The sequence below is a fragment of the Syngnathus typhle genome, linkage group LG1 (assembly GCF_033458585.1).
Source record: "Syngnathus typhle isolate RoL2023-S1 ecotype Sweden linkage group LG1, RoL_Styp_1.0, whole genome shotgun sequence".
NCBI classification, from domain to species: Eukaryota; Metazoa; Chordata; class Actinopteri; order Syngnathiformes; family Syngnathidae; genus Syngnathus; species Syngnathus typhle.
This window is the reverse complement of record NC_083738.1, coordinates 27,084,877-27,105,294: the sequence shown is the minus strand read 5'-3', so window position 1 is coordinate 27,105,294 and position 20,418 is coordinate 27,084,877. Positions and strand designations below refer to the sequence as shown.

Sequence of the window (20,418 nt, the reverse complement as noted above, 5' to 3'; positions counted from 1 at the left end):
TTCTGGGGAGGGGGGGGGGGTAATCCTGCCTGTGCACTAATCAGATTACATGGCGTGCTCCGGGATCAGTTTGGCGGCAGCGAGACGAAATATTTTAGAGTGGCGGGCTGTTCTGGGGTCTGTTTTCATGGTGACACTTTTTGCAAATGGGTTTGATTGGACGGGACCACAAAAGACGGACGGGCATTCCAATTGTAATATAAACTGGAAATAAACACCAAAGTCAATGACATTAAATTAAATTAAGATGAAATAAAAAGTCAACGCTATAGGAGTAATCATGACTTCAAATGAATTATTACATAATTCCACAACGTCATTCTTTTTTTTTTTTTTTTTGTGCAGTTAGGGAGCATAAGGATGGGAAAAGAATGGCACTAGCGGTGTCAAAATAAATCAATGAATCAACAGGTAAACGATAATCAAATTCATCGACAGCTACCGTAATTTTCGGACTATAAATCGCTCCGGAGTATAAATCGCACCAGCCATAAAATGCCCAAAAATGTGAAAAAAAACATATATAAGTCGCTCCTGAGTATAAGTCGCCCCCCCACCCAAACTATGAAAAAAAAACGCGACTTATAGTCCGAAAATTACGGTACTTTGAATAATAACTCTGATAAACTGATTTCAGCCTCACAACAGTATTTATTTTCTAATTTCGGTAGTCCTCCACAAAAGAGTTTGTGTATCATCAACATAAAATTTTGTTTTTAGATATTATAGATGAATAAATAAAGTGTGTTGACATTATATGGTGACGTTGTCTAAACTGGCGCTTCCTTCAACAGGCCGGATGACGAGCGGCGAGGCGTTCCTTCCGTTGTCACTCACATCTGGGTTGAAAAGCGGAAACACGGCCTCTGCGAAGCTAATGTGCGTAAAGGAATAGATGTGCGACTTGGCCTCGGCGTCGTGGAACGACACCGTCCCGTCGGTCACGTCCAAAAACACCCCGACAACCTTTGGCCTCCGGGGCAGATACAAAAGGTGTGCTTGTGCCGCGCAGGCCCGATACTCGGTGGCCCGTCTCAAACACACAGCCCAGAATCCGTCTTGCGGGCTGAGTGTCACCAAGCCCTTCCGCTTGACGGATGCCCGGGCCACGCCCAGATCCCACGACGTCTTGTCCCCCACCTCCACCTCCCAATAGTGCCTCCCGGTGGTGAAACCCTGCGTGAACAGACAGATTGCCTCCCGGACTTCTTGCGTCCCGCTCTTTGCGTTCCGTCTCGAGTTACCTCGGTGGCCAGCACGCACGGAGCGGTGTCAAAGCGTTCAGGCAGGTCCGGCAGGTCCCGCTCAACGTCTCCATCCTGAACCCGTCTCCCGTCTTCGGACAGAACCAGCCACGGGTTGGCTGTCCTGGGGTCCAGATAAACATCAACTACAAAGGAGCACCTTAACTGTCATTAACATCCTTCGGAGATAGGTTGGGTCATCACATCTGCTCACCTGCATACTGCAACATCATGTCATGCTCTGGATGAAAAACAAATATAGTTGGAGGACGAAAGACGAGTTCCCCTGAGAAACGTGAACATTTCCTGACCTTGAATGGAAAGTGTTTTTAAAAAATAGCACAGTTGTTGATCAACGTGGTCCAAAGCTCTCCTCACGATCCCCGCACACGTGTCTGAGTGGACCACGTCGTCATGACGAGACTTAGAAGACAACGTTGAAGATCCCTGAGACACACACAAATTGAGGCATAGAAAAGAATAAATAAAGAGCAAACCAATTCCGACCGGGATCGCCGCCGACCTGCAGAAGGAGGTGGTCGTCGGTGTGCGGGAGCTGCTTCATCTCGCTCCTTCTCCTCTCCAGCTCGCTGATCTCCAGCTCCAGCTGTGCCATGAGCCTCTGGGCCGAGCGCTCCATTGCAACTTGCCGCCTCTCAATGGTCTCCAGCAGCTCAGACCAGCTTCTCTCCAGGGCCCGGGTCAGAGAAGAAAAGATCTCTGCGCTCCGCTCTAGTTCCAACTTGGCCTTTTCCTGGAGACATAAATGAAAGTTGAAGTTGTCCACTATTCAAAAATCAAACCAGGAGAACTTCAGATAGTTTAGCCATGCCAATGCTAATGTTTACACGTAATACTCACTTTGGTGAGCTCCACGCAGTTTTTGATCTCCTCCACCTTCTGACGTCTGTCTCGGATCATCTCCTGGACCCCTGAGTCCACCGGCTTCCTTCTGGCTCGGACGCGCTCGGACATTTCCCTGGCGAAAGAGTTCTCGCATAGCTCCGGCCGGGTAGCGAAAAGCGTGTCACATTTGGGACAGCTGGAGGCGGCGCCGTGCTCCCAGCGGGATGTGATGCAGTTGAAGCAGAAGCTGTGACCGCAGGGAATGGATACGGGCTCGGAGAAAACATCCTGACAGATGCCGCACTGGAGCAGCGCCTCTGACAAGATAGTGCTGGGAGAGGCCATGACCTTGACAAATGTCAACGTACAACAGCAAATCAAATCCGTGCACCTGAAAAATAACACTCACAATAAAAATAAATAAATAAATAAATAAATAAATAAATAAATAAATAAATAAATAAATAAATAAATAAAAAGATACAGGGGAAAAGAAAGATGTGCTCACATTTATGAGGAGTGCTCGGGTGTCACGTGAGAACGAGAAACGCAATCTGTTCCCAAAGATGATCTTTTTTCTGAAATAATTTTACGTTTACGGACTTAAGTAGGAGTCAAAATTTGGCCGCGTATTATACATGGGTACAGGCTTTTTTCCAGCATTAACATGCCATTTTTAGGGTGCGTATTATACATGGGGGCGCATTATACATGGAAAAAAACGGTAGTTACCGAAAGGTCAACCTGTATGCATTCACCGAGTTACAAAACGCAACTTCCTTGTCACTGACTAACATTCAAAGTTGTTCAAAGTCCAGCATGCTGGCACGGATGACAAATGTTGCGAACGTTTGCTCTACTGTGTTACATTTCACCTGCTTGTGTTGGTATATCAGGCGCGTATTTTGACTCGCCTCTAGCTTGGATATTTGGAAATAAACTTTTGCATTGGTCCTACCTTGACGTTTAAAAGGAAATTGTCCCCGTTAGGCAATCCAAGCAAATATTTGCAGGACCTCGGAAAGTCGTGCACTTCTCCACCTCACAGTCAAGCCACGCCCACCGAAGGCCAGACTTTGTCGACTCAAGGGGAGGAGTCAAGTAATGACGTCAGAATTCCTTTTCGTTAACAATCTCTATTATAACGGGTATTCATTTTACAGTGTGTGCGTTGAGATGCAAAAAGAATCACGCGTGGAAACGCGCAGCAAGCAAGGCGACTACGGGCGTAGGAAAGAACGAGCTTTTGTTGAGCACCTGAACGCGTCACCGAGATCCAGTGGCGAGCGCGACGACAGTGAGGAAAGGAGCATGAAGGAGGAGGAAGAAGAAGAAGCGTGAAGCGTTCAAGCGTTAATTCGGCGGCTTCCCTGCTGGCCTCGGACGCGGGAAGGGAGGCAGGATGGAGGAGAAGCAGCGCTTTCTTTGCGGCGTGGTGGAAGGTGAGCGCCATGGTCTTCAGCATCCCTCCCATCATATGCTTGACTGCTCTCTTCCCCTTCTCCATCCGTTTGACCTACATTTTGTGTGTCGCTCCCTTGACTCCGCATGCAGTCCTGCACCAAGACATGGCATGATCGTCCCACCTGACCTGTGATAGTATGTGGAAGGTTTTCGCCTGAAAAGGCGCTGGTAGCCATGGATAAAATACAAAGAGGGATAGTGATGATGCAAATGCATTGAAGTGCTATTGACGAAGATGTTGTACATTCCAAGACGATTAGTGTTGGCCATTTAGTTACGCGTGCAAAAAAAAAAAAAGGTCTCAGTAGGATGGAGGTGCACAAATGCACCACAAACTGATCACTAGGTTTCTGCACGTAGCGAATAGTAGCAATACTATCCTTTGTGGCGTGTCTCATACTGTCAGTAATTAGGCCTGCACATGCATGCACATTACACACAGCTCACAGATTTCCCGCTCCCCTCCATGGAACTTCCGGAGGAAAGGTAATATCAGCAGCGCAGTATTGTGTGGTCAACACTGCGCGTTCACACTCCTACTGTACCTATTCCGACATCACAAAGAGAGGAGAGAAACACCGGAGATGCTCCCGTTTCTAAAAATAGCAGACGTGATGAAGAGCGTAGCCAGAGATGAATAATGGCTTTGGTAAACATGGGACGAGAGGATGGATGAGAACCTTGAAACATTTAGATCAGGGGTGTCAAACTCATTTTTTTCACGGGCCGCATTGTAGTCATAGCTTCTTTCGGAGGCCCATTATGACTGTCAACCCAAATAAATACATGAGCACCTCATATTATATACAGTAAAAGCTACAAAACAAACAACCCTTTTTTTCAAATCAGACGAGTAAAAACTGGTCGAATATTTTTTTTAAAAAAAGATCAATGAAGTGAAGACAATTTGCAATTCGATTAATCGATATAATGCTCTACGATTTGTTGGCATCGATGCTAAACGTAAACATTGACTTTATTTTGAAATCCAGTTCATTGGTGCTTGCTTCCTCATTCCGGGAGCAGTGCGCGGCGTGTTGTGTTGTGAGCAGAGCAGGCACGTGAAAGGGGAGCCGACAACTACCCGGCTCCTGGGCTGGTGCTATGGCTAGCGTCCAAGAAGACGAGGAAATTCGCTCCCCTTTGGGCTTCAAGTCATTCGTTTGGAAGCACTTTGTAATTTCCTAAATAAAGAGGTTGCAGTACCTTGTTGATTTTGCGTATGAATTATTATAAATCAGGATATTGTTCTATATCGATTGTAGAGCACTGTATCGTGATGTGTCGTGAATGAATCACAGCAGGCTTTAAGATATCGGGAAATATCGTATCGTGGTTCTTTGTATCGATATGATATCGTATCGTTACAAAACCCGCGATTTACACCCCTAATAATTTGTCTTCGCGGGCCCTATCTGGCCCCCGGGCCTTGAGTTTGACACCTGCGATTTAGATGGAATTGCTCATTTAGATGGAATTGCTCATTTGCTATCGTGAGTAATAGCAAAGCTGCACGCTATGATGGTGTGAAATGATGTTTCACTGACTGTGCAAAAATGAGACTTGATAATACTGTCAAGGGATCAAAACAAACAGAAATGACAATTTGATGTACGTATGTATACTTGCAGGCATACTGGGTATTGTATGAGGCCAATACTGCCCATGTTTTGAGGTATCGGGTACTCATGGACGCTGCCGATACAAGCCACCGACACTTAAAGCAAAACGTCACGTCGGCAGTATTTGGCGCTAGGGCAGTATCATTGATTGATATTTAATGCGCCTGAAGAAGTTACATATTTATCTAATGGAAAAAAATACTTGGGGGGCGGTCCTAATTCTTTGCAATGACCCTATATCAGGGGTGTCCAAACTTATTGCAAGGAGGGCCAGATTTGATAAAGTGTAGGGGCCCGGGGGCCAATAGTTTTTTCGGACATTTTTTAACTCCAAAAATGTCATGCAAATACACACAAATTTCATTGTCACAATTGTCTTTATTTTTCAAATGACAAAATAAGAAGAATTCTCCACGTTATTTATGTTATTCAGCCATGCTTTGATTTGAGGTAGTGTGATTTATTTTGAAGGCCGTTTGTCAAGCGATACCACTTCCTTTTTTACGTTCTTGTACATATGTCGGTTACAGTGGTACAGGAGTCATTGGCGATGTAAGTGTGTCGCCTAACAAGAGAAATGAATGATCACATGTGTCTAACCTTTAGGACAATGTAGTATTGCTCCAAATGTTCGTTTAATTTCCTTTAGAGGTCCGTTTGCGCGTGTTAACACGATCGCGAATTAGCATCTTTCCGCTAACTCATTAGCCTGCCCAGTAACTGGCCCGCGGGCCGTAGTTTGGACACCCCTGCCCTATATAATAAACAACGAATGGAAGTCTGTTCACATTTTTTGTCAGTGTTAAATCCTATATCAAAAGTTCTGGAGGTATCGGTCCTTGGTATCGGTACTCAGAAGAGTGAATACAAGTGGTATACTGACTGATATGGTGGTATCCAGAATGAATACTGTGTGGAAATAAATGTTTCATCTTCTACAGGTTTCTACGGAAGGCCATGGTCTATGGACCAGAGAAGATTTCTCTTTCAGTGGTAAGTGGAACGCCACGCTGTACGCATAATCACGTCTCTCGCTACATTTTCCATTTCTTCTACTTAAAGCCGTGAATATGTGTTTGCCGGCCGTCGCTTGGAAAGTCTCCCGGCGGCCGGGCGTGGAGTGTGGGCTGTGCGGTTATTTATAGATCCAATTCTTTAGGCTCAAACGGAGGAGCTACTCTGGGTTGCGTAAGTTTGCCTCAGCGGGGACTGCGCAATCAGAGCATCTGTTCAGGAAGTGAGATCCACCTACAACAGAAACAGTTTGTGTGAATGTTTTCCATGCTATTTCTTATTCAGGAGGTCATTTGCAGTAAATTAGCCCATGATCAATACAGTGGTGGTGCTAGGTGGGGGCCATGGCCACCCGCGGCCACCCTACATCTAGGGGGAAGTTTTAATACCTGTGACAACAATTCATTTTTATGTAAAGAGTATACCGTTTTTTTCCATGTATAATGCGCCCCCATGTATAATCCGCACCCTAAAAATGGCATGTTGATGCTGGAAAAAAGGCCTGTACCCATGTATAATACGCACCCAAATTTTGACTCCTACTTAAGTCCGTAAACGTAAAATCTTTTTGGAAAAAAGATCATCTTTGGGAACAAGCGGATGTTATTCTGCCGGTCAGTATCACTGCGCATGCGCTAGCAAACTCGATCGTCTGTTCGTATGGAGCGTGTTTGAAGTGAACAGCAGAGAAGAAAGCGCCTCTGTAATGGCGGCCTCCGTATGATATCCGGATTAAAAAAATAATAATAATTTGTACCCATGTATAATGCGCACCCCAGATTTTAGGACAATAAATTAGGTAAATTTTGCGGATTATACATGGAAAAAAACGGTATGTTCAATTCTGAACACAGACTCCAAAAAGAATCTGTTTATAGTAAAGAACATTGGATTGGACAATCAACATTGTTATTTTCACAATTTGAGGGACATGTTTAGATATAATCTGAAAGAATGCGCCATCAATTGCAGTATGCAAAACTGCCATCGGTGACTGTAACTGGCTAGCAACTCGATACATGAGATAAAAGTAATATACAAGCTAGCACACACAACTAATGCAAATAAAATGTCCTTATGGAGCAAATAAAGCGCAACAAAATGGGGCTTTTTTTTGGGTCGAGCAAGGTGCTGGCCCATAGTGATGGTAAAATGAAGCTTCCTGAACCAGTTGGGGTTTTTTTTTTTTTACTCCTCTAGATGGCGCACCCAATTCAACATTGGGCTGAAAGTACATTGACTTCTCAATACCTCATTGTTTAAATCAACCGTGCCATTTAGAGGATTCAAAAAATATAGCAACTAGTCCATGAAGCAGATTTGAAGCTTCATTTTACCGTCACAATTGCTGGGTACATTTCATTCCATGAATCCTAGACGACGGGTGGCATGATAAACGACTTCCCAATGTGCGCGAGTCCCTCATGGTAAAAAACAACAACAACATCCTTCGCTTTCTCTGTGCTAGGATGCAGAATTGGGGTTTGAACACTTACCTGTATGGTCCAAAAGATGACCTGAAGCACAGACTGTTGTGGAGGGAAGTCTATTCACCTGAAGAGGAAGGTACAAAAGAGAGATCTCCCGTTGCGCTAAGTATCCCGTCTCGCTTCTTCTTCTTCATGTTGAAAAGCTGTCCTCGCAGGACAATTGCTCACTCTGATCACGGAGGCCCACTCCAGAGGCCTGAGATTCATTTACGCCCTGTCCCCGGGTCAGGACATCGTCTTCTCGTCCCCGTGTGACCTGACCCTCCTGAAACGCAAACTGAAACAAGTAAGTCACGCTTCAGTCTTGACGATGCTTCACACGCTTTGACTCCGCCCACTTACGTTCTCTCCAGGTGTCCGACCTGGGTTGCCAGGCCTTTGCCATCCTTTTTGACGACATCGATCACTCGTTGTGTCAGGCCGACAGCGAGGCCTTCTCTTCGTTCGCGCACGCTCAAGTCAGCGTCACCAACGAGCTCTATCGGTTCTTGGGGGAGCCGCCTGTCTTCCTGTTCTGCCCCACCGGTACGCATCCTGACGTAAACTCTTTACGAGCTTCGCTGGCCGGGAATGAACTTCCTCTCGCTCTTTCAGAATACTGCGGTTCTCTGTGTTCCCCCAGCGTGCAGAAGTCTCCTTACCTGCAAACAGTTGGGGAGGATTTGCTTCCCGACATTACAGTCATATGGACAGGTGAGGCACCTTTTGAAGGTATCTCATTCAGGACCAGGTGACCCCTCAGAGTCCCGACCCAAGCTCCCCTCTGTGGCTCACAGGTAATAAGGTCATCTCAAAGAAACTATCCGTGGACCGTCTGGCCGAGGTGGAGTCGGTGCTTCAGCGGCCGCCGCTCATCTGGGACAACCTTCACGCCAACGACTACGACTCCCGCCGGCTCTTCTTGGGTCCTTTCAAGGGCCGCGAGCCTTGGCTTAGGGGCCACCTGAGGGGACTCCTCCTCAATCCCAACTGCGAGTTCGAGGCCAACTACATCCCGCTGCACACGCTGGCAAACTGGTACAGGACTGGAAGCCAGGAGAGAAAAGGTGACACAAGGCAACAACCGGCCAGCGAGGAACCTGTAGACTAACGCTGACGTTTTTATTCTTCAGATGAGGAGACAGACTATTGTCCTGACAGAGCTTTGTCTGCAGCATTGCATGACTGGATGGAAGAACTCAACCAGCCTCTCCAAGCAGGTCAATATTCGACAGCGCGTACGATTCAAATAACGGAACGTCATTTTTAGGAAGGTTTTTCGACAATGTATGATGTTCTCAGGTCGGCAGAGCGCACGATCAGATCAGCGCTGCTCTAGATCCAAAACCCCGGACAGATCCCACTGCACGTCCACCTTTCGAGGGAGCGCCGTGGTGGCTAAACTCCCTGTCTTCCCTCTCAACTCAAGCTCCCCCCCACCCTCACCCACCAAGGCCAAAGGGGAAAGCGAGGTACGAGAAGGCGGGAAAAGGCAACCCGCTCAAGGCGGCCAGCAGGTTCCGGCGTCCAGACCCGCAGCTCCTTCAGGACCTAAGGCCCGGGGTCGAGGCCTCTGCGGTGGGAAGGGCCTGCTGAGCGAGGCCCAGGTGCGGCTGCTGGTGGGCCTCCATTATCTGCCTCACGAGCACGGCCCGTCGGCCCAGAAACTTATCCAAGATCTGACTTGGCTCAAGAGCAACTGCCACGTGGTCAGCGCCAACGGCAAGAAGAGCTCACCTCACAAGGTCCGAAAACCTTCGACAGTTGCCGTGTCTCTATGTAGAAAAGCTCATAGTTTGGACGTCTTCTGTTCTGATCCTGTCTGTGATGGTGGCGCCCACAAGGTTGACGAATGGCGCCAACGGGCCTCCGGGTTCCTGTCTCTGTGTGAGGACATCGCCCAGCTGCACTGTAGCGTGGTGGGCGGGGCTAACCGGGCTGTGCTCTATGACCTTTACCCTTACGTCTGGGACCTGAGGAACATGGCACTTGTGGCCAAGGCCTTCGTATGCTGGCTGGGTGAGGAACGAACATCGTAAATATACACTGGTGCCTTGAGATGTAAATACAGTAAAGTGGGGTTCAGCGTGATGACAATAATAATTCTCATTATACCGTATTGGCCCGAAGATAAGATGAGGTTTTTCTCATTGAAATAAAAGTGGAGGGGGGGCCCGTCTTACATTCGGGGTCTAGACAAAGGCTTTTTTCAAACTTGAGTCTTGAAAAAGAAGGAGGCGTCTTATAATCGAGGTCGTCTTATATTCGGGCCAATACGGTAATAGCTGCTCTCATACGCCCCTTAGATGGTCGTATTCTGAATGATAGCGCCACCTTGGCTTCCTGGAGGAATTGCTTCCAACGTGAGTAATCGTCCCGTTCAATTATTACGATCATCGATCGGCATTGTCTTACCATTGATTTGAGACAGTGTGCGGGAAGACGGCAGGAACGGAGCTGCTGGGGGAGGAGTCGGAGCCGTGGGCGTTCAAAGGGGGCGTATCCGGTGAAGTGCAGGTCGGGCGTCCGTTTCCTCTCACGATGACTCGCTTGGCTCGGGTCACTCAGCTCACGTGTTGTGCATGTCGTGCGTGAGCGCAGATGCTCCTCCCCGGAGGCGGCGGCAGCAGCGGCGAACTCTTCACTCACCCGCCTCCTCTCTTCCCAACATCGCGTCTCTACAACATCAGGCCCTACCACAGTAAGGACAAGGTAAGGAACTTCTTTTTTGGTTCCCTTAATACTTATGACAATAGTGATATCAAATTAAGGCAAAATATTTGACTATTTGGCAATTTGATCTATTTCCGTCACTGTACAACAAAGTGATGAATTGACAAAAAATTGCCAATTTCATGGGGGGGGGGAATGAATGGATTCATTTTGATCTTATTTTGTAAAATGTTAATGTGTAAACTAAATAACTAAATTAATAATAATACCGTTTTTTTCCGTGTATAGTGCGCCCCCATGTATAGTACGCACCCCTAAAAATGGCATGCTGATGCTGGAAAAAAGCTTGTACCCATGTATAATACGCACCCAATTTTTATGAATTTTTTAAACAAAAAAATTTAGTTTTTTTTTTTTTTTTTTTTTAAAGTCCCAATGATGGTCACACACGCAGGGAGGCAATGGGTCCCATTTTTATAGTCTTTGGTATGGTCTTAACTAGGCTGGATGTAATTTTTTTTGTTGGCGTTGATTTCTCCGACTGCCCGTAAACGCACCACCGCGCTCCGTGCGCGTGGAGCGTGTTTGAAGTGAACAGCAGAGAAGAAAGGAACAAGGCAAAGTGTTGTGAAATAAAATATTACCTGTAATACGGATTTAGGTAGAGAACTGAACTCTCGCTCTTTATATAGCTGACGTGTCTTGCTCATCCGTTCTGCGCATCTGTAATGGCGGCCTCCGTATGATATCCGGTTTGCGTGTGTGCGAGAGCGAGAGAGAGCGAGAGAGAGAGCGTGCGAGAGAACGCTCAACCGTAGCGCGCCGCCGACCGCCCAACTGCACCGGGCTGGTCGATTATTGTGACAGAGCCGTCGCTGAAATTTAGAAGATATTTTTAAAGTCCTGATGTACTTTCTAAAATTTAAGTGGACCTCAGTGCGCACTGCGCAGGGAGCTTAATTTGGTGCAGCGCGCCGGGCGCTCACTGTCGCATTGCTTAAAGAGCGCCTTTGTGTTTTAGGATGAACAGCAGAGACCAAAGGAACAAGGCAAAGTGTTGTGAAATAAAATATTACCTGTAATACGCATTTTGTTATTTGCTGATTGAAACTGCTAATTAAACTGTGAATTGAAACTAATAGGTGGAGAACTGAACTCTCGCTCTTAATATAGCTGACGTGTCTTGCGCATCCGTTCTGTGCATTTTATTTCACAACACTTTGCCTTTCTTCTCTGCTGTTCACTTCAAACACACTCCATGCGACCGCAATGCTCTCGTATCAGACGCTTGCTCGATCACCTGCTCGTTTGCTGTCCCGTGCGCGCACGAAGCGCGGTGGTGCGTTTACGGGCAGTCGGAGAAATCAACGCCAACAAAAAAAATTACATCCAGCCTAGTTAAGACCATACCAAAGACTATAAAAATGGGACCCATTGCCTCCCTGCGTGTGTGGCGATCATTGGGACTTAAAAAAAAAAAAAAAAAATTAAAAAAAAAAATTTTTTTTTTTTTTTTTTGTACCCATGTATAATGCGCACCCCAGATTTTAGGACAATAAATTAGTTAAATTTTGCGCACTATACACGGAAACAAACGGTAATAATAATAATATCTAATACCGTATTGGCCCGAATATAAGACGACCCTGATTATAAGACGACCCCCTCTATTTCAAGACTCAAGTTTGAAAAAAGCCTTGTCTTATATTCGGGCCAATATGGTAATAGATAGAAAATTATAATAATGAATATAATAAATAATAAAAAGAATAAATAAAAGATATATAATAAATATGCAACTATAATGAATAGAAAGACAAATATAATAAATAATACAAATATCAAATAATAATAATCTGATCTTTGCCAGTTATGAAAGAGCTATTCAAATGGCTGGTGGATTAATCGACACGAATTTTCACATGCAGGTATTAGTTAGATTGTTTACAAACAGCACGGTTTGGTCTTTAACAGGTGGAGTTGTACCGTATGGTCCGGCAGCTTCACATAAGGTCTCAGTGCGGCCAAGATTTCAGCGCGTCTCATCCGGATGTCGTAGGGGACAGGTGCGTGTCAAAAGTTCCGAATCTCATCAGACGCAGAACCTTCATGGAGCCGCCATTTTGCTTGCTCAGGTGTCTCGGACCGTGCCTGGCCTTGTGCCCCGAGTACAGCTTCATCTTGGAGGACGAGCTGGGCGTGTGCGGTTGTATTATGGGCATCGTGGACGTGCGTTCTTTTGCCAAGAGGTGTCAGGCTAGCTGGTTGCCCGCCATGAGGGATAAGTACCTTGCCAATGGGGGCAACGCCAGCACACAGGTACATGAATAGCGTAACTTATTCGTAATGGAGAATGTATGACGTTCAAGGTTTCTTTATTAATATAAGATATTAATATCTTAATATAGGTACATTTGGTTAGACATGTACTATGAATTAAAAATCAAAACAAGATGTACTTCCCTGTTGAATGTTGCTGATATGCTAGCAACATTCAACAGGGAATATATATATATATATATATATGTATATTTTTTTTTTTTCATATTCAGACAAATGCTTGAGAAATCATTGGACGGCGCTCCACGGTCCAGATGACCCAAAGCATACCGGAAAAACTAAAAGTAGTTTGTAGGGCAAGAAAGTGGAGCAACACATGTAGACAGACAGTATGACAACAGTCACAGACATAGTATTTATTCCCAATGAAAAATGGTCTCTGAAAAAACAATTCTAATTGAACCAAGTAAAGTATTTCCCGGTTGTGTTTGTATTTTTTTTTTCCCCTCACAGGACTTAATCAAGCTGATGGAGGAGGACCAGGGAGAGTATCCAGACTCGCTCCTCTATCACTTCCCCTCCCAGCTGCGTCTGGACACCCTGCCCGAGCTGGTGGACGTCAGCGTCAGCCGCACGCTGCTCGTCGCCCTCCTGGTGGCCCTCAAGGCCAACGGTGAGGACGAACGGACGCACGGCTGTTCCAATTTTGTCAAAGCCTCCCCTCACTAACTCGGGTGGATTTGTGCAGGCTCTCAAGGTGTGTTCTGCGAGGTTCAGCCAACAGACAGCCAGAGGTTGGAGTTCTTGACGAAACTGGGCTTCCTGGAGATCCTCCGAGGGGAAGCCCGGAGCAGAGAGGGGGTGGTGATGGCCAGGTTGCTTTGAGGACATCCTCAATGGCAGGCACACGCCGAACAAAATCACCTTCAAACACACTCACACGCACAGCGACTCGTAACATTTGCACCAATGCAGACACACCGAGGCACCGCACAACAGATACATTTGAAAAGGTGAAATTGACAAAAATCTAATATTGCAGAATGTTTTCATCTTTCGACGAGGCAGAGCGTAAAGGTGGTCCAAGAGGGTTTGGATTGAAAATTGCTTTAATTACACCAATTCCTGCAACCAAAATAGGTTATCTGCAACTCCTGGAGAAGATAAAACGCGCTTAGTTTAGATGGGTGTTTTCATGCATGAAACGTTTGTGGCTATTAATGAAAAGAAAAAAAAAGCTTTATGTAGTAATGTAGTTTTAGGAGAAAACACACTACAAACGCATTATATATATATATATATATATATATATATATATATATATATATATATATATATATATATTATATATACACTTGTGTGTGTGTGTATATATATATATATATATATATATATATATATATATATACACACACATATGTATATATACACGCAAGTATATATAGAGACAGAGATACACACACTATATATATATATATATATATATATATATATATATATATACACACACAATATACACACAAGTGTATATATATATACAAATATATACATATATATACATACACACAAGTATATATATATATACACAAGTGTCTATATATATATATATATATATATATATATATATATATATATAATTTGTATATAGATAGATAAATATACACACGCAAGCACGCACGCACCCACACAAAATGTGTGTGTGTGCGTGTGCATGTGTAGAGATTCAATCTTGACATTTCATTTCATCACCGACCAAATGTTCTGCCGTTCGTCCGGCCTTTCTCGTGAAATGTAACATAAGAAGTTAATCAAATGAGCAAAAACATGCGACAAGAAGCACAACAGCACTCACACGTCACCCTTCAACTTTCAGTTGGAAGTACACGCCTAGAATGTTCATTCAAGAGACAAAACGTTTGTGCAAGCATTTTGTATTTCTATACTCTTTTTCTTGTTTTTTTGTTTCGTTTTTTTACAATTGACACTCAACCAATCAATTCATGACATTCTGAGAATCACTTTTGTATGTTTCTTATGATCAACTCAAGTCTCGCACCTTGTTGATTCACAAAAATGAAAAAGGTCATTGGCATGGTCACACAAGCAATTAAAAATGTTGGGATATGTATTGCAAATCAACCACAATGGTAACCTTGTGTAAACACACACACACACACACACACACAATTATTCCTTCACTTGTGCAAAGTCATAATAAAAGTTGCCTTCAGTTGTCACCTGGGAGTTGTCTTCACCGTATCCGTGCAATCGGGCCCGGGGACCAGACTGGCAAATGTCGGGAGCTAGACGTCGGTGCTGCCCCTTTCGACGGTGCTGGCAGCTTGCCATTGGGCGTTGGAGCGCAGGTTCCGCTCAGGGGCCTTGACCTGAGCCAGGGGGATCCGGTGGGCCGAAAAACTGCCCGGCAGCAGCAGCAGCAACGTGACGCTCAGTGTGGCTGCCCAACTGCACGCCGGCAGGCCCATCTAAAAAAAATATACCGTTTTTTTCCATGTATAATGCGCCCCCATGTATAATACGCACCCTAAAAATGGCATGCTGGAAAAAAGGCTGTACCCATGTATAATACGCACCCAAATTTTGACTCCTACTTAAGTCGGTCGACGTAAAATGATTTCAGAAAAAAGATCATCTTTGGGAACAACCGGATGTTATTCTGCCGGTCAGTATCATTGCGCATGCGCTACCAAACCCGATAGCGAAGAAATGTTTCGGATTTGTGTAGGGTACATTGTGACAGCAAACGAGCAGGTGATCGAGCAAGCGTCTGATACCAGAGCATTGTGTTTGAAGTGAACAGCAGAGAAGAAAGCGCATCTGTAATGGCGGCCTCTATATCATATCATAATTTTTTTTTTTTTTGTACCCATGTATAATGCGCACCCCAGACTTTAGGACAATAAATTAGTTAAATTTTGCGCATTATACATGGAAAAAATGGTATATACTTTTTGTCTGATTGAGTGTTTTCTTATGTGCGTAACTTTGGTGAGAGGGAGAAATTTTTGGTGTGAGATTTTTTTTTTGTGGAGAGAGCGTGAGTTTTAGGCGTCACAAAATTTTTGTGGTGGGGAGCATTATTTTTTTTTTCTGGTCCGTGATAACTTTGACTGAGAAAATGAAAATGACTGAGATTCTTTTTAGCATGACAGTAGTTAGGTGAAGAAGTTTTGGGGGGTTTTCTTTTTGTGTGGATGAGTTTTCTGTGTGGAAATTTTGGTATAAATGAGAGTTTTTTGTGAGGGCTATATAGGTTAGGTTAGTTAATGCTTCCAACATTCAATGTTCACATGTACACGACGAAACAAACATGCACGCACACGTGCTGATTTTTAACAATACAACCATCAATTTCGGGGTCTCGTTACTTAAGATGTTCAAAATCAGCGCATATATTCGTGTACATTATGCTGGAAGCCTTCTAAGACACTTTAAAAACGTGTTCGGTACTTACAGCTCCCAGCAGATTGCTCAAAGCGATGTCGACGAAAGCAGAGAGGAACGCTGAGGAACACACAGCACACGGAGGTCTCAAGAGAACTTTGGCCACATCAGGCAGGTTCCAAGGCCTTCTTAGCATACACTTGTGAGCGGCTTACCGCAAGCGATGGCCAGCAGGTGAGTCTTCCAGCTGAAGGTGAAGAAAAGTCCTCCCACAGCCATGCAGCCAAGAGCGCCATTAAAACCAGACAGACCAGTGTATAGGAACTCGTGGCGCACTGCCATGGATAAGCCTGCACCAACATGGCACACAACATCAATTGATTGTGAGTACTCGAACAATCCACACGGTGGCACTGTTCCGCTCCCAAGTCGGCTTTGACTATTTTGCCAGCTGACACTCACCAGCCAGCGTTCCAACTGCCGAGCCCAGCAGAGAGTGGACGGCAAGCAGGGGGGAGTAAAGGCAGAGTCCGCCCACGATGAGCAGCGAGGGACCCAAGGAATCACAGGCGAAGATCTGGCCCACCCCGAGGGGGATGCCTTGCAACACCTGTGCGCCACAGAGCATCAATGTCAACTAGAGGAGGGAGCTTGAAATTCCTCAGATCAAAATCGAGGAACAAATCATGTTAGTGTAGTCCAGGGGTCGGCAACCTTTTTTACTCAAAGAGCCATTTGGGAACGCCCCCCAATGAAAAGAAAGCACCCGGAGCCACAACCCATTTTGACATCATTATATATATTATGCATGTACGTATAAATTATGCTATGTACAAAAAACGATTGCATTTATGAAAATGAAATCAACGAACACAGAATTTTATTTCTGCATGTTACCAAAAACATTTTACACTTAGTTGATGCTTAATTTCAAATCAAATACCCGGTGTCTATTTGAGTCCTCGTATTTAAGAAATAAAAATCCTAACTTACCCAACCCACTGAACCAAAAATGCAAACAGCCTGCAGTCACCTGTCCTCTTATTTATGAGATAAAAATCCAAAGTTATCCAAATATTATCCACCAGAACTGAACAAACAATGCAAAACAAAAAAATGCGCAGTCTGCTTCTGTCCCATCGCGTGTACTGGAGTGTGCAGCCAGTTGTCCTCCTGAATTAAAAAAAAGGACTACTTCACTTAATATAGTAAAGTTATCACGCTGGTAGTGTGCTGGAAAAACGCCGGCTGCCAGACGTGGGGGACGCCAGGAATTCGAATGTGACGCATTTTTGGGCAGTAAAAATATTAAAAACGTTTAATTTTAATGTATTCAGAATTATATTTTAAAATGAACAAACTAAAATAAAATTGTATTTTCATAAAATACTCATTCTTTTCCAAAGTCACAGGGAGCCACAAGAGAAGGATGAAAGAGCCACACGTGGCTCCGGAGCCATGGGTTGCCGACCCCTGGTGTAGTCGCATTCTCTGATGTGAGAAAAAAAAACGATACCTGGGCCGCACTGAGTGCGGTGACGTTGTGCGGCACGGAGTTGGGCGGGACGGCGAGGCGGTGCGGGAAGTAGGGGTTATCCGGGCCGGTGCACAGGAAGTAGAGGACGATGACCATGTTGAAGGGGAAGACCGCAACTGGCAAGTCCCAGCGGTCCAGAATTGGCGAGAGACCGCTGAAGAAGAAGACGCTAAGGGGGCGGGGGAGTAGACCAAAGAAGTGATTTGGCCATTTGACCCCATGTCTCGTTAAAACTAGTCATGCGTTTGATTGAATTGGATTCAACGTAGCATCCACCTTGTGGCCGAAGCCAAACAAACCGGCAGCAGCAGCCACCAGTACCAGTCTCCGGCGCTGTTGAACACGCCTATTAGCAGAGAAACCAACATCCCGTTGAAGCCGCGGAGTCCTCCCCGCACTTCTGCGCTGCGAGCACACACGACGACGTTTCATGAGCAAAGGTCTCTCAATAAAAGTGTCAGTGGGTGCGGCTTGAACCTGTCCTGTCCCAAGATGACGGCCACGAGCGTGGAGGTCAGCAGGCCCAGTGTTCCCAGCAGACCTTGCCAGGGGGAGGCCCAGTAGAGCGCCAGCAGCATGACAGCACCGCTCAGCGGGTTGTTGGCTAGAATCACCCGGGTCACCCCTCGCAGGGCCCACACGGCCAGCCGCAGCACAAACCACTTGTCTGGGAAACATTACAACACAATGGACTCGAGACTTGCTGGCTTTTCTCGGGATCTTTGTCAATTCGTTTTGGCTGGTGACATCAAAAGTGGTAGATACAGATATTTGTTTCCCAATAGAGACGTACCGGGAATAAAATTCTGCTGGGGAATATTCGTTGACATTGGGGGCTGCGAAAGTTAATCAACGACCGCTGTCAGGCGGTTTGACCGACAATAGACCGGCTGTTTGGAAAAATCCTGCAATTTTTTTAAATACCCGTCGCCCACCCAGCTGACATTACACGCAGGAAGACGATTGCTAAAAAAATGTCCCCGTAGTAAACTATTTTTTTCATCATTTCAGTTTTCTTGATGTGGTTCAACGAGGGTTGAGCTTTGATGACCGAGAATCAATTAGAATCGGGAAAAACGTTCCAGTTCTCCCAGAATTGTTCAAATATAAATGTCGATGCAAAATTTCAAAGCTGTGTGTCCGGTCCTCGAGGGTTTTATATTATAAAAGATCCAGTATCAAATGTATCCGTACATCTCCTTCCTCCAACACACCTGATCGCTGATGATCTGCAGAAGTTGGACAACAATCTGTTGGAGGAGGTAGACTTATAAAACATAGCGGCCCCTCGAGGACCGGAGTCACCCACCTCGGATTCTAATGCCAACACTGAGCCAACAGGTTCAACTAGGAACTAACTAGTGAGTCAACAAGACACAAATGTAAAGGGGCCAGCTAATATTTACTTCAATGTATACCAGCATCCAGGATATGGTTCCGCAGACTGCTTGGAAATATCTTTTCCTCAAATGCTGATTATTTTCTTGGTCATTCAAAGCTTTGCACTTTTGTTTTCCACTTCATACTCATTAAAGCCACATCCAAGTTTCCCTACCTTGTATGTGCTTATCCAAGTACAACATGTCCCCAGTCAGCGCCACGAGACGGTTGACGACACGGACGCGACCGACGTCACTGGCTCGTTTCTCGCCGCCGTCCCGCGCGTCCGTCCACATGGCTGTTGAGACGTTGAAGTCTTCTCATCTGCGTTCAATCTGCAAGCGGTTCAGCCTCCGAGTGCCCGCCTACATCTTTCCATCCATCCCCTCTCCTCCCATTGCGGCCCAGCTGATGACTTATAAACCGGTAGACCGGGTAACGCATTGACTCCGCTTTGGATGAGCCAGACAGGAGCAAAGTTCAAGCCGCCCGAGAAGGAAGATGCGTGTCACAATCACCTCGTCACTTATTGCTTATCTAGGCTACTCATCCACTTTTTTGTTAGCACCAATGTTTGTCTTTTCGGATCATTTCCAACGCTATTAGCATGAAATGTTTATTCAAAAGCTGTACGCCTTTTGCTTCCGCTTCGCCTGGCGACAAGGAGACGGACGTTTGACTTTGTTTGCACGGCAACGAACTCAAACTACCTCTTGTTTTATGTGAGGGAAGGTTTTTGGCCATCCCCGGCGACATTTTTAAGTCACAGAGAGTGGCAGAATGTTAATATTAGCCAACATAGCAAACATCCGGAATACATCATGTTGTTTACTTGAGTGCACATTGAAAGAAAAGACAAAAAAACTTGCCAGACATATTTACTCTTTTCAACACACAAATTTGCAAAGTTCACAAAATTCCTCCTCGGCCCAATCACATGGCGTACACTGCAGCCAGAAAATAAAAAGGCCTTTCAAAAAGAAACTTCCCCAGCTGACTAATAAATTATGCTGGAGACAGAGGGCCGCCATTGAGCTGGGCTGACCAATGGAACCACACTAAGGCTTGAAAGGCAATTAAAAAAAAGTGGTGGAATGCGCTTCCACAAGAGGTTACTTCCAACAGGAAAGCCTAACGCTTGTTTGATCATTTCGACAAATGGGACTGAGTCATAATTGATTTTTTTTTTCCAGATGGATTAAAATATACAGACTAGGGGTGTAACGATTCATCGATACACATCGATTAATCGATATAATGCTCGACGATTTATTGGCATCGATGCTAAACGTAAACATCGATTTATATCGCCGTGTTTGACCTCGGACATTAGACGCGACTTTATTTTGAAATCCAGTTCATTGTTGCTTGCTTCCTCTTTCCGGGAGCAGTGCGCGGTGTGTTGTGAGCAGAGCAGGCACGTGAAAGGGGAGTCAACAACTAGTACGCGGCTCCTGGGCTGGTGCTATGGCTAGTGTCCAAAA

At 45.3% G+C, this 20,418-nt stretch overlaps 3 protein-coding genes across 4 annotated transcripts; 1 reads left to right on the top strand and 2 right to left on the bottom strand.

Annotated features, from left to right (window-relative positions):
• Window positions 1-643: 643 nt before the first annotated feature.
• On the bottom strand, window positions 644-3,231 carry LOC133162669 (E3 ubiquitin-protein ligase TRIM39-like). Of its 2 annotated transcripts, none has more exons than XM_061292039.1 (7): window positions 3,049-3,231; window positions 2,106-2,481; window positions 1,768-1,998; window positions 1,556-1,691; window positions 1,459-1,485; window positions 1,245-1,390; window positions 644-1,176 (listed from the first exon to the last, which is right to left on the bottom strand). In XM_061292039.1, exons 2-7 carry the CDS (start codon window positions 2,433-2,435, stop codon window positions 754-756), a joined length of 1,293 nt encoding a protein of 430 aa, XP_061148023.1. In that variant the 5' UTR covers window positions 2,436-2,481; window positions 3,049-3,231; the 3' UTR covers window positions 644-753. The 2 variants fall into 2 exon arrangements, with proteins under 2 accessions (XP_061148023.1, XP_061148033.1); XM_061292049.1 differs by having other exon boundaries at window positions 2,106-2,438.
• Window positions 3,198-13,888, top strand: si:dkey-183c6.8 (protein O-GlcNAcase). The gene is made up of 17 exons (XM_061291936.1): window positions 3,198-3,532; window positions 6,118-6,169; window positions 7,659-7,756; window positions 7,836-7,966; window positions 8,034-8,205; window positions 8,275-8,373; window positions 8,457-8,726; window positions 8,793-8,879; window positions 8,962-9,404; window positions 9,504-9,678; window positions 9,966-10,022; window positions 10,091-10,176; window positions 10,261-10,371; window positions 12,307-12,398; window positions 12,468-12,651; window positions 13,126-13,285; window positions 13,361-13,888. The coding sequence occupies exons 1-17, from the start codon at window positions 3,493-3,495 to the stop codon at window positions 13,495-13,497; spliced, it is 2,394 nt and encodes a 797-aa protein (XP_061147920.1). The 5' UTR covers window positions 3,198-3,492; the 3' UTR covers window positions 13,498-13,888.
• A 639-nt stretch (window positions 13,889-14,527) lies between these two features.
• On the bottom strand, window positions 14,528-19,230 carry si:dkey-183c6.7 (urea transporter 1). The gene is made up of 8 exons (XM_061283485.1): window positions 19,110-19,230; window positions 18,032-18,221; window positions 17,831-17,959; window positions 17,534-17,723; window positions 16,480-16,627; window positions 16,233-16,367; window positions 16,088-16,137; window positions 14,528-15,098 (listed from the first exon to the last, which is right to left on the bottom strand). Exons 1-8 carry the CDS (start codon window positions 19,228-19,230, stop codon window positions 14,916-14,918), a joined length of 1,146 nt encoding a protein of 381 aa, XP_061139469.1. The 3' UTR covers window positions 14,528-14,915.
• Between the last annotated feature and the right edge of the window lie 1,188 nt (window positions 19,231-20,418).

Bases quoted from the DNA above. Each gene is read 5' to 3' on its own strand.
- LOC133162669 (XM_061292039.1), bottom strand. From the start codon at position 2,435: ATGGCCTCTCCCAGCACTATCTTGTCAGAGGCGCTGCTCCAGTGCGGC. The intron at 1,692-1,767 runs GTCGGCGGCGAT...TGTGTGTCTCAG, and splicing joins ACGACCACCTCCTTCTGCAG to GGATCTTCAACGTTGTCTTC. The intron at 1,177-1,244 runs GTAACTCGAGAC...CTGTTCACGCAG, and splicing joins CGTGCGTGCTGGCCACCGAG to GGTTTCACCACCGGGAGGCA.
- si:dkey-183c6.8 (XM_061291936.1), top strand. From the start codon at position 3,493: ATGGAGGAGAAGCAGCGCTTTCTTTGCGGCGTGGTGGAAG. The intron at 8,727-8,792 runs GTGACACAAGGC...TTTATTCTTCAG, and splicing joins TGGAAGCCAGGAGAGAAAAG to ATGAGGAGACAGACTATTGT. The intron at 10,023-10,090 runs GTGAGTAATCGT...GATTTGAGACAG, and splicing joins CTGGAGGAATTGCTTCCAAC to TGTGCGGGAAGACGGCAGGA.
- si:dkey-183c6.7 (XM_061283485.1), bottom strand. From the start codon at position 19,230: ATGTGGACGGACGCGCGGGACGGCGGCGAGAAACGAGCCAGTGACGTC. The intron at 17,724-17,830 runs GTGGATGCTACG...CCGCCCCCTTAG, and splicing joins TGTTTGGCTTCGGCCACAAG to CGTCTTCTTCTTCAGCGGTC. The intron at 16,628-17,533 runs GTATCGTTTTTT...TGTGGCGCACAG, and splicing joins CCGCACTCAGTGCGGCCCAG to GTGTTGCAAGGCATCCCCCT.